Below are 14112 nucleotides of genomic sequence, written 5' to 3' on the forward strand. Positions count from 1 at the left end.
AATAATAAATAAATGGGGGCGTGTTCGAAAAAACGGTCGGACACGTCGATTAGTATTTTTAGTTGCGCATTTCTTTTTCAACAAAAACTTTTTATACAGGGTGTGTCATGTAACAGTGGTCAATACCAACTTTCTTATTTTAAATGCAACACCCTGTATATTATCCAATTTTTTGATTCTTCAGAAAATTCTAGACATATTTCATATACAATGTCCTATACCTATCTTCAACTGTTTCGGACATATTAAGTATTTTCAGATTTATTGCACAAATTAATATTAAAAAAATTAAAATTATTTGATTACAGAAATTCGCTATAACTGACTCAATACTTATTTCCCATTTAGCTCTTGATAATGAGAAAGTAAGCAAAAATCATCTCAGCGTTCCTTTTTACTGTTATGAAATAAAACAAAACTATAAATGGTTTGGTTTATTTTTGTTTAAAACGCCTGGCCTTAGCAACGTGTTGTCTACCTGCATGACAGTAGTTGTCAGTGTTATAGTCGTTTGAATTTGGTTAACTGCATATCAGAAATTTAACAGAAATGCACAAAATAACAATTCTACAGATGATTGGTTATGGAGATAACACATGGACACAAATGGAAGTTGTTGGCTTATTTCATGAAAGATTTTCTAATTTGCCGCCTATATCCCAAGGGACAATTAGTAAAATAGAAAAGCAGTTTCGCGAGCTTGGATATGTAAACAGCTAAACATTTCATTTGTACAATTTTCCTTTTCCATTTTATGAATTTTTGTAAATTTATTTCTTTTAAATTGTTTTTATATGATGTAGATGTAAGAATTTCACTTTTCGGTGCTTGTCTTTTACTTGTATAGGTATTTCATTCTATTTTATTGTAGTGTGATTGAAAGTACCTCTAAAATTTTACTATAATAATTATGTTACCATACTTTTTTTATTTTACTGGTAATATTAAGTTGTTTGGGTTTGGACATTCTGCGTTGCTCATCATTTTGAAACTTCTATAATTTTTTTGGAATCTTGGTACGGCTAAAGTACAAACTTGGTTAGTTTAATAACTGAACTGAGTTTAGTAACTGAACCTTCGGTTATTTTGATACTAAACGTATATTCCACAATATTAGCAGATACTTTATAAACTAGATAACCCACTCGCTTGGCTAATTTACTTGAAATAATCAAATAAACTAAAATTCTACTATTACTTTTCTTTGGTTAGTTTATAAACTATACTCCGCGGTCGAAATTATAGAGANTTTTACCGTACGTAATAGGAATCTTACATTGATCGCAGATGGTGTGTTTTTAAGTATTTACAGTAGTGGTCGTAGGTAAAATATATTTTATACGTATACAGTGTGTATCAGCCAAATGGAATAAATTCAATAATAAAAAAATGGGGACGTGTTCGAAAAAACGGTCGGACACGTCGATTAGTATTTTTAGTTCTTTTTCAACAAAAACCTTTTATACAGGGTGTGACATGTAACAGTGGTCAATACCAACTTTCTTATTTTAAATGCAACACCCTGTATATTATTCAATTTTTTGATTCTTCAGAAAATTCTAGACATATTTCATATACAATGTCCTATACCTATCTTCAACTGTTTCGGGCATATTAAGTGTTCAGTTTTATTGCACAAATTAATATTAAAAAAATTAAAATTATTTGATTACAGAAATTCGCTATAACTGACTCAATACTTATTTCCCATTTAGCTCATGATAATGAGAAAGTAAGCAAAAACCATTTCAGCGTTCATTTTTATTGATATGAAATAAAAAAAAACTATAAATGGTTTGGTTTATTTTTGTTTAAAACGCCTGGCCTTAGCAACGTGTTGTCTACCTGCATGACAGTAGTTGTCAGTGTTATAGTCGTTTGAATTTCGTTAACTGCATNATAAACGAGTAGGATTTTTGTTTTTATAAAAAAAAAGACATAAAAAAAAACGTTAACAAAAATATGTCCTGCAACTTTATTGAAAATGAATCGCTTGTACGTCAAGAATAAACTATTGCTTTATGACCATCTCGTATATACAATATAATACCTCAACCTTAAAATAAATGATTAGCAGTGGCAGGTTTTAAATGATCTCCAAGAAGGTAGGAAGCCGCACCTCCTGTAGCCCCCAGCAGGGACGTAAATGGTGACGATAAAGCTGCCGCTGCAGCAGCTGCTGCATGAGAGCCGTGATGTGCTTGAAGATGACTAGATTGAGAAGATAAAACTTTGTTCGCTTGTTGTACCAGAATTGCAGTGTTGCAAGTCTGTGTACTCATTGTCCATTTGTTGTTATTTGTAACAGTTTCCTCCGATTGCTTGCCTGAAAAATAGTATATTACGTAATAAGTGATGTAAAAAGCATTTTACGCACGAATGGAAAAGTTACGCACGACGCCGCGTAGCGGCGAGTGCGTAATTCCATGAGTGCGTAATTGCATTACAACACGTATTGCGTACCATACTTTACCTACGACCACTACTTTAAATACTTAAAAACACACCGTCTGCGATCAATGCAAGATTCCTATTACGTCGTACGGTAAAAGAAGCGCACAACTTGGTAAAAAAATCGTACAGTTTTCCTAGCAACCGCCTAGCAACGGTCAATACAAACAGTATTGTATTGGCCGTTGCTAGGCGGTTGCTAGGAAAACTGTGCGATTTTTTTACCGTACGTAATAGGAATCTTACATTGATCGCAGACGGTGTGTTTTTAAGTATTTACAGTAGTGGTCGTAGGTAAAATATAGTACGTCGNAAGAGTTGAAATGTTACCGACATCAGCATGGAGAAAAGGAAATATTATGGACTGGTTACAATCGAAAAATATTGAATATACAGAAACCATGCTAAAAGTACAATTATTAAAAATTGTCCAAAGAGAAAAAGGTCAATACATTAAGTATGTAGTGGATGAGATGGCCAAAGATCGAGGAATTCGTGTACTCCGTTTACCGCCATACCACTGTGAATTAAACCCAATTGAGTTGGTTTGGGCACAAATAAAGAATGAAATCGCGCGAAAAAACACCACCTTTAAAATAAACAACGTGAAATTATTATTACAGGATGCTATTAATCACGTCACAGCTGAAACATGTTGTAAGTGTATTGGACATGCACAGAAAAAGGAACAACGTGGGATCTTGATATAACGGTAGAAGTGTTCATAGAACAAGTCATTATTCATTTGGGTGAAGATGATTCTAGTGATAGTGATAGCAACAGTGATATGTGAAATATATAATGTGAATAATGTGATATGTAAGTATTTAAATACAGGGTGTCCGGTAAGTACCTCCTAATCTCTCGGGAGTGTATAGGGGAGGTCAAAATAAAACTAGTCCTTCCTATAATTTTTTTTCCTAATGTGCCCCCTGACAGAGTTATGGGGGTCAAAGGGATACCTAGAAATTAACGTTTAGGGTTATAACTTTGAAACCACCCTGTATATTTTAATAAAATTTTCGTTTTTTTTACACATGGAGCTCTACGATTTGATTCTAAAATCAACTTTTTGCTATTATCAGGTGTCCAGAAACGGACTGGCCCTATCACAATTTTTCTCAAAATTTTGACAGAAGTAATTTTATCAAACTGAAAATATTATTATTAGATACTCTGAAGGTTTTTCTTTAAAAATGGTACTCTTTATTTATTTCGAAAAAATGAACGGTTTGCGAGATAAATCGGTTTTGAAAAAAATTGGTAACAAATACAACAATTAAAATTATNCGAAAAAACACCACCTTTAAAATAAACGACGTGAAATTATTATTACAGGATGCTATTAATCACGTCACTGCTGAAACATGGTGTAAGTGTATTGGACATGCACAGAAAGAGGAACAACGTATGTGGGATCTTGATACAACGGTAGAAGTGTTCATAGAACCAGTCATTATTCATTTGGGTGAAGATGATTCTAGTGATAGTGATAGCAACAGTGATATGTGAAATATATAATGTGAATAATGTGATATGTAAGTATTTAAATATATTAATAGTGAAGTGATTATGTGGCAGTGAAGTGAAAGTGTGACAGTGATAATATTCGTGAGATAATTATTATAAAATATGTAAGTACCTACTTAAATAAATATATTAATAGTAAACATTACAATATTTTGCGGCGGCGTAAGCCGGGTGGTGGTGGGTTATCGATGCCCAAGAGGGCATCGTTTTATAGAAAACACTTAAAATTTAAAAACAAAATGTTACTAAAATATTTTTGAAGTTTTCTCGATAAAACCTCTAAAAAATAATAGATGTTATGTTTTATTATATTTTTTCCATATTTTCTACATCTTGTTGCCTTTTACGTATACACGCCTATGGATTTTCGATCCCCGCACGCCTCATCCTCCTTACTAGTCCAAGAGCTAGCGATGAATCACTCTCTATAATTTCTACCGCGGAGTATAGTATTCAATTTAGTCTAGCTGGAATTACCAGAATGATTTCTGGTAACACAAGATAGCCAATTCCTTAATTAGTATATGAACTAGCCAACTATTTCTCTATTTGACTTACGCAAATAAAACATTTTTAAAAAAGTGCAGTTGGAAAATTTTCAGTTTCAGGTACAACCCAAAGATATGCAAGGTGCCAATGTAAAAATCGCTGTGTAAACAAAAATTGGAAATGTAGCAGCAATAAATAAACGAGTATTTATTTGTTCCCTTTTTCTAAATTGTAGGTAGGTACGTTACTTTTTTAAGACTATCTGTACTTAAGAAATGTTTCTTCATTTTTATAAAAATATATTGTTTATATTTTGTTAAAATGTTTCATATATTTAATTTTTTATTTAATAGTTTCTATACCATGTTTATGAATTTAACCAGAGACAATAGGGAAATAGTTGACTAGTTTATATACTAACCCAAGAATTGGCTTATAAATTTTATAAGTTTATTCATTATAGTTTATAAATTGACCAAAGAAAAAACGCCATTTTAGTTTCATTAATTATTTCAAGTAAATTAGCCAAGCGAGTGGGTTGGTTTATAAAGTATCCGCTAATATTGCGGAATATCCGTTTTGTATGAAAATAGCCGAAGGTTAAGTTACTTTATATAATAGCCAGCTAGTTTACAAACTAACCAAGTTTGCGCTTTAGCCGTAACATATACTGGGTGGTCCGAATTTTATGCAGAAAACTCTTTAAAATAATAGGTGTTTACTTTATAAACATAAGTCTGGAACGGCCCCGTTTTAGAGATAGTTTTTGAAGTTGTAAAAAAATAGATTTTTTGTTTATATCTCAGGAATCTATTAACCGATCTCAATAAAATTTGGTATATATAATCTATGATAGTAGGCCTTACATTCCCTAAAATATGAGCTCTAAAGGTTTAACCAACAACTGGATAGTAAAATACGTAAGAAAGGTAGGTTAACTTTTTTTTTTTTCCTAAGATTCGATGTTTTCAAGTTATTCATAGACCTATACAATCCTCTTGGGATAAACACTTCTAACACATAATATCACAAGAATATTTATGTTTATGCTTAAAAGTAAGTGCAATTTGTAAGCACAACAAAATTCTTTACACACGTTTCCACACCACTTGTGAGGTAGAATTCCTGACGCGTTTTAGTTTCACCTGGAAGCTTAATTCACTATCTTTTCAAATAAGAACAACTTAAATCAAAAAAATAATAAATGTGCACTTACCAAAGGCGAGGGGTAGTAAATTTTCACAATCTGCATATTTGGTCACAAGAAAATCCTCGTGAAATTCTGAAAGATATTTTCACACGAATTTTCTGTGAACGTGTGGCTCGGAATAATTCGCAATAAAGTTTGTGGACCATTCTTCTTGCCTACCCGTTTAAAATCACAGTCATTTCTAAACTTTCTAGAAAACCATCTATTTAAATTATTATAGGATGTTCAATTAAATATACGACGAAATAGCTGGATACAATGGATGATGTCCTGCCCATTCTGGGTGAATAATATAAGAATGACTTAATGAAAATTATATGTGGCGATAGATAGATAGAAAACCAAATGTCAATGTCAACTATAATGGTGCAGAGGGTCCAGTGTCTTGGTCTGCCAAATTGTCATATATAAACCCCCTGGACTTCTATGTTTGGGGTTATCTGAAAAGTAAAGTTTACTCTACTGTAATGTAATGTAATGAATTAAAAGAAAACCTCCACATGATATTAGCTTCAATTAGTTCCATTAATAGAAGACGTCAGAAATGTATCGATGTGGGTGGTTCGCATTTTTAACAATTGTTGTAAATACGTAACGTTAGTTTTGTTTCTTGTTTAGTTGCTGTTGCTTGGTAAATATATTTTTATTACTATTTTGATTTAAATTATTATTATTTGTAAAGATAGTAGAAGGCCTCCAGAGGAAACTAAAACGCACCAGGAACACTACTTCACAGGTGGTGTTGAAAGGAGAGTAAAAAATGTTGTTAATGTGCTTACAAATTGCACTTATTTTAACCATAAACATAAATATTCTTGTAATATTAAGGTTAAAAGTGTCTGCCACATGGGGATTGTATTGGTATCAATAACTTGAGAATGGCGAATCTTAGGAAAAAAATTCAAGTTACCTTTTTTACGTATATTGAGCATTAGAATATAAATCAGTTACAATAACTTATAAAAAAATGCAATGGCGTAGCTTTTTTTGTAAATAAGCGGGTGACCCCTGTCTAGTTGTACTCTACGGGTTAAACCTTTAGAACTCATATTTTGAGGAATGCAAGGCCTACGATTGCAGATTATCTGTACCAAATTCTATTGAGATCGGTTAATAGATTCCTGAGATATATACAAAAAATCTTTTTTTTACAACTTCAAAACCCTGTATCTCTAAAACGGGGCCATTCCAGACTTGTGTATTTATAAACACCTATTGTTTTAAAGAGATCTATCTGCCCTCGAAGTTTCCTGCATAAAATTCGGACCACTCTGTACATAGTTTAGATGAGAATTCCTGGCGATGGACTTTTTAATTTTTCAGTTGTTTTGTCAGTACTATAAAAACACTATAATGCTATTTTAATTTGTCCAATAATATCCGCAATAAATGTCAGATATTACTCGAAAAGTATTGACGTAAATGGCGATTACGAGAATTGTTGCCGATCGATTAACTTTTAAGATTTACAAGTGATTACCTAAATCTAACTGTGGGAAATAATTAATGGGCAATAAATTTTTGAACTACCATCTTATTCTACATATACGTATAGGGTAGATTTACTTATATATTTGCTGTTAAAATTCAGGCGACGCACTATGTATCAATTTTGTTTGTTTGTACAAAAATCAAATATCTTGACTCGGAGAGTAGATAAAAATATGAGCCTGGTTGCAAATGGAAGCTGAATGGATGTAGAATATGGGAAAAATATGACTGAGACGATTTTTTTTTCTATGTGACCTTCGAATGACTAGGCAAAGTCTATGTAACCCAAAAATTTTATGGATTTTTCTAATTATATCATTCCTAATTCTCTTAAAATTTATTCCAATGCACACGATTTTGCACAATTTGGCACGGCAATTCCAAATCTGGCGTCAAAAATTTTCAAAAAAAAAAAAATCAATGCTTGTAGTCAAATTGTAATAGCAACTGAGCTGTTTACCGTAATTCACTTTATCACATGTCAATATACAATTTTATATTATTTTAATCAATTAATGTCCCTTATAACTTCATCACCATCATATTATCTTTACAGGCACATGTGTATTTTGTGAAATAAAATTAATGAACGGGATATTAATCTGCTTTTTTTCTTGCTGAAGATAGCTCTCTACCCAAATATATACAGGGTGATTCAAAAAACCGCTGACAGACTTTTAGGGTAGATAATACATAAAAAAATTAAGACGAAAAGTTTTAATAAACATAGGGTCGCAAATGCCTCCTTAACGAGATACAGGGCGTCAAAGTTTCGTAGAGACTGGGTCAACGTGACCCTTTTTTAAAAATATTTTCTGCGCCACTCCTAATTTTGTCAAAAGGGAGTGGCGCAGGGAGGGAGGGGAGGGAGGGGGGATTTTCGTGTAAAGTGTTCAATTGTCTATCGAATTGGTCTCTTGCAAAATTTGGATTAAAGCAACCATTTTTAAGAGAAAAACCTTTGTAGAAAATTTGTAAATCCAATTTTATTTTCATTCATTTTAGTTTCGCATAGTAGGCTTGTGCTATTCAAAATAAAATTAAACATCGCCTGTCACTAATGTCAATGTGTACAAGTGAGTTAAGTAAANGCTTAACAGTGTCAAAAAGCTTGGAAATAATACCGACTTTGGAGAGACTTTGCTAGCGTTAGAAAAATGATAGAAAATTTTTGACGCCAGATTTGGAATTGCCGTGTCAAATTGTGCAAAATGGTGTGCATTGGAATAAATTTTAAGAAAATTAGGACCGATATAATTAGAAAAATCCATAAAATTTTTGGGTTGCATAGACTTTGCCTAGTCATTCGAAGGTCATATAGAAAAAAAATCGTCTCAGTCATATTTTTCCCATATTCTACATCCATTCAGCTTTCATTTGCAACCAGGCTCATATTTTTATCTACTCTCTGAGTCAAGATATTTGATTTTTGTACAAACAAAAAAAATGATACATAGTGCGACGCTTGCTTGTCTAACAATTCGCGAACTGAGCACTGTCCGATACTGCACATTACCCGTTCCTACACAACTCTCCCCTAATGCGTATGCAAAAGATGGTATTTTTTTGGTAAAAGCTTATTTGTTCATTTTCAATAATTTAAAAAGTTCCTGCGGATCCAGCCCTGTCGTTTCCGCTATATTCTGAACGGCTGTCCTGCAATAAATGCAGGCTGAGCAGGCTGGCAGTGTAACAGGACGACTTCCCGCGCGCCGTTCTGACATTTAATCTAGAAAATTGCCCGCTGCCGCTCATTTATTTCCATTACTGTCAACTCTTTAGTTGCTGCTGGTGTACTGGAGGATTCTCTAGAACCAGCAATCTGATGTCATATTACTTGATAAGAAGTTTTTACTTTAGTAGTGAGCACTTTGGAAGCCCCTGTAAGTGGAGATATTTATTACTAAAACAATAAACCTTGCCTGAGATTATAACGTTTCCAGCAAACGGAAATGACTTGAATTAAATAAAGTTTAGCTGATCTGCACACATACATATGTGCCGTCATCAATATGACGACGTGTGCAACTAAAAAAAAATAATGTAGATTTGATTTATGTTCTCCATGTTCTACAACCTTATGGTCTTACGAAATGATTTATTTTTTGTTTTTTATCGTTCTCTTCAGTGGTTATATTTTATATCCTTTCACTTCTGATACCAGATTGTGACACTGTTTAATGCTGAAGGGTCGAAAAACTAACAGTTTAATACAGAACATTACGCACTATGAGATCCCCGTTTTTATCGGAATTAAAAAATAAGATAGGTATAGACGATAATAATGCCAAAAATACGTACGTACATATACAATATGTACCTTCGTTTTCAAATCTAATAAAGTACTTTTTTTTATTGGATCCAATTATGTGCAATAACTTAATCTTAGTATATGTTTATAAACATAAATTTTTGGACATTTCCATAAAACTGTCATATACCCCATGAAAATACTCAAATCTTCAATTTTGGAAAACGTTGCATTTCTGCACTGCGTTGATTAAAACCACTATTTATAGGCTAGGAAAAAGAACTGGGAAATGATCATTCCGCGACTTTTTCTTTCGGCAAGCTGAATTTATCTTTATAGATGCTAAATATTATGTACAACAACATATTTGTTTCCACAGTCATAAATATGGGGGGGGGAGATTGTTTACAGGGTGGTGAATTGTATAATTTTTACGTAAATTCACGTTTTTCGCTTATAACTTTTTTCCGTTCACTTCCACGAGAAAACAGTAATGTACTTTTTTTTCATCTTCAAAAAACCTACAAAACTAGCCCTCGAGCGTCAAAAAATTTTGATTAGATCAAAAGTTATAAACAGAAGAAGTTTATTTATGACTTTTGAAGTGCGTTATTATTACCAGAACGTTTTGACATCGCATCCTCTCATTCCTTACCACTGTCTAATAATTTGCACGAAATCTGGAATCGGTAAGTTGAATAGTTTACAAGTTATGGCCTTATAAACAAATTAACTAATTATTAGTTTGGACGATCCCGAGCATCTTCCATAATCGCACTGATTTTTTTCATAGTAGATTTCATAATAACACATACACGTGAAATCTATATATATTTTTTTAATTTCAAATTAGCAACCTGGAAAGTTTTTTTATTTTTTAGCCTTAGTTGCAAAATGAAATATCCGACGCACGCGCGTGATATAGTTATAATTACATATGTATTTGGAAAGCTTATGAAAAGAGCTTTAAGTTAAAAAAAATCGTCAAGATTTGTTAAAAAACAACGGAGTTACAGACTGTCAAAGTTGACGGCCTTTTGTTAAACAAATTAGGTTGGTAGCGGCAAAAAGAATATTGATTTATCGATTACTTTCCCAGATAAAAATATGTTATTTCTGGAAGTACCTATGTTAAGTGCATAAGAAATATTGTCAAAAGTCAGTGGGTCGCTTGATTTTTCGGCGAACCGTGGCGCGGCGGAAGGGTGGGGTAACGACAGCGAGTCCGAAGAAAATACGATAATATTCATATTCCTGCCGTTAAAAAAGCGAAATTCGCTTGAAAATAATATATTTGACAGTCTGTAACTCCGTTGTTTTTCAACGAATCTTGACGATTTTTTTTTAACTTAAAGCTCTTTTCATAAGCTTTCCGAATATGTAATATATAATTATATCACACGCGTGCGTCGTATATTTCATTTTGCAATTAAGGCTAAAAAAAATTTCGAGGTTGCAAATTTGAAATTTAAAAAAAAATTATAGATTTCAATGTATTATTATGAAATATACCATGAAAAAAATCAGTGCGATTGTGGAAGATGCTCGGGATCGTTCAGACTAATAATTAGTTAATTTGTTTATAAGGCCATAACTTGTAAACTATTTAACCGATATATATCCGATTCCAGATTTCGTGAGAGTTATTAGACAGTGATAAGGAATGAGGGGATGTGAGGCCAAAACGTTCTGGTATTAATAACGAAGTTTATAAATGTTTAATTCAAAAGTCATAAATAAATTTCTTCTGTTTATAACTTTTGATCTAATCAATATTTTTTTACGCTCGAGGGCTAGTTTTGTAGGTCTTTTGAAAACGAAAAAAAAGTACGTCACTGTTTTCTCGTGGAAATGAGCGGAAAAAAGTTATAAGCAAAAAACGTGAATTTACGTAAAATTTTACAATTAACCCTGTAAACCCCATTTTTATGACTTGTACATAATATTTAGCATCTATAAAGATAAATTCAGCTTGCCGAAACTAAAAGTCGCATCCAACTCTATATTTACAGCTTACTACTATTTTTCCATTTGCACAGTCAGAATAACAAAATAAAGTACTAACGTTTCCTTTTCTTTGCTTTATGGTGCTACTTCTGGGGTACAAAATGTGGTTCTGTTCGTTCTATGACATTTTGATTTGTTATTTTTAAAACTATTACTTATTTACTTTACGTTACTTACATACTTTTGATATGTATATCAACATAGTTGAAACATTGTTCAAAAACAGTGTTTGAATAAGGTTACCCAATGAACAAATGTAAAACAACTTACCTGTACTCAATGGCTTAATATCTCCGTTGGAATGTTGACTAGACAAACTACTGGTATTAGAATTTGGTGTAGTTGATACACTAGAATGGGGAGAACCGGGTTTAATATCTTTAGTACTACCCAAAGAATGTTTTGAATTTCCATTTGTTTCCGCCTTGATGTTAGTACTTGAATTTGGACTTTCACCATTGATGTTGGATGCTTTTTGCTGAGCTAATCGCTCTTGCTTGCGAAATTTTGCTCTCCTATTTTGAAACCATACCTACGAGTATAATTATATAAAATACATTTTTCGATACTTAAGCGTATTTTATACGTATATAGAGAAGAAATTGTAATATAAATATGAAAATTAGTATATTTCAGTTTTCGATCTTCCGGTTATAAAGAAGACTACAAATATTTTGTTCAAACACTCTGTTATAGGTATACATATATATTTTTTAAACTTATAAAAGAAGAAATATCATTGGATATATGCGTACTGTTCTGCATTCGCAAATGTATGTGCTCAGTAGATAAGAGATTTTTTATATTCTGTTAATAGTTAAGTAGGTACTATTATCGTCTTACCAATGAACATATCAAATTAATATATTTTTTAATATGACTCTAAATTAATTTTTGCATGAAGTAACGCAACTTGCGAAGTTGTTATATTCCATCTTGGTAAGTTTACCGCCTTAAAGGCTACAAGGTCATCGAAATTATTTTCCCTAATTTCACACATGTCGCATAAAAGTTCTCAATTTTCCCACAGTTTCTATAAAAAATCTAAAAAATTCTAAAAAAAAATCGATATCCTCTCATTCAAAATATATAAAATGAGACGTATGGGGAAAAATTATTTTTTTTCGTACTGCAAATTTCGAATAATCCGAAAATTATAATCATTTGGATACTTTAATTGCTTATTCATTTTTAAAATGAATATTTTTAAAGTAAATTTACACAAAAATAATCCAAACATGTATAATGAAAATTGACAGTATTTTTCTCTATAATTATATTCATATATTTTTTGAAAGAGAATAGATATTGTCAAATTTTTAAATAAAAGTTGTTGAGAAAATGATGTAAATGTAAAAAATTATTTATGAAGTTGGAAAAAATAATTTTATTGATGTCACAGCCCTTAGCGGTAAACTTACCCAGATGGAATTTTTTAATCAAATACTTATATCATGTCATTTCTTGCGCTTTTCATTTTCTTGTAACGCCAGCGAATCATCAGCCTTGGGTAACCCAGACACAGAAATTAAGGGATATTAAAAAAATCCCAAAATTTTGGGTGATTTTCAAAGAGCTGTAACTTGAATGGAAATGGTCGTAGAGAGAATAAAAAAAACGAAATTGAAGCTTCAAGTGTCTAGTTTTCGGATCCTGTGATAAAATTTTTTAGCATCAATAGTTTTTGAGTAATCATAAGAAAATCAACGAAACAAAAATTGCTAATTTTTGCTTTTCTTTAAAAAGGCCTATGGACTTCAAACATTTTTTTTGGTAATTTCAATATAAAGCTCTTTTATGTAATTTAATTCTCTTCTTGAGCGGTTCTGGAGCCCACGATGATTTGTCGCTGAGTTATGGTCGATCAAAGCAAAAAAATCGTGTTTAATTTTGGCAATCAATTACTCGGAAAATAATGATCGTATAGAAAATCCAAGAAGGGTTTTGAAAATTGTAAAGTATTCTCTACAAGTCGTAATTATTGTTTTTCATAAAAAAAAATCCTGATAATTTCGAAACGCTGTGATAGTTTTTTCTTAGTGCCCGGAATATTTAAATTTGTCGTTTTCTCTGAAAATCAATGTAATAAGTAATTTTTCACTTTTTATTAATTTTTTTAAGTTAACAATGTTTTTTTAGCAATAATCCAAATTTTTTCATAAAAAAAACGTTCATTATTCTAGAAAAATGAAAAAACTAATTTTCTTCAAAAATAATTTTTTTCAAATTTTTTTTTTAATGTATCCATAAACTTCACAAACTTAAAGAAAAATTTGGTTTGACGTTGCAGATCACAATTTAATATCGCATATTGCCGATCACCGATTCTAAGCGGTCTGCACCTCCGGATGTCTCGTAGCGTAATTCCTGGCCAAGTTTGTAAAAGAGCCTGGGTCAATTGATGGTGATTTTATAATTGCGGATAATCTCGTCGTCATCGATGCCCGAGCTTGTCCTAAACATGCCCAATGGGGTTCCAGTCGGGACTCATAGGTGGGTGGTTGAGAGTTACCACGTTGTTGGCGTGAAGAAAATTTCTCGTACGTTTTGCTGTATGAAGGCGAGCATTATCCTGCATGAGAATGAAACGATTTCCCATGAGCAGGACGTGTGGTTCAAAGATTTCGGTGATGTACCTTTCGGCAGTCAATGTTCTGGGAATAATTACCAACTGAGTTCTGGT

General features: G+C 32.1%; 1 protein-coding gene across 1 annotated transcript in view; it reads right to left on the reverse strand.

Moving 5' to 3' along the window:
• Positions 1 to 2057: 2057 nt before the first annotated feature.
• Positions 2058 to 14112, reverse strand: part of LOC108911941 (paired mesoderm homeobox protein 2B-like) — a gene marked incomplete at its 5' end in the record, with an annotated part of 87736 nt that continues 75681 nt past the window's right edge. Inside the window, 2 exons of the mRNA XM_018717023.1 lie at positions 2058 to 2326; positions 11700 to 11961. Coding sequence (XP_018572539.1) covers positions 2058 to 2326; positions 11700 to 11961 — 531 coding nt within the window. The remainder of the gene's footprint in view (positions 2327 to 11699; positions 11962 to 14112) is intronic.

This window comes from Anoplophora glabripennis, unplaced genomic scaffold, assembly GCF_000390285.2.
Source record: "Anoplophora glabripennis isolate ALB-LARVAE unplaced genomic scaffold, Agla_2.0 scaffold631, whole genome shotgun sequence".
NCBI lineage: Eukaryota > Metazoa > Arthropoda > Insecta > Coleoptera > Cerambycidae > Anoplophora > Anoplophora glabripennis.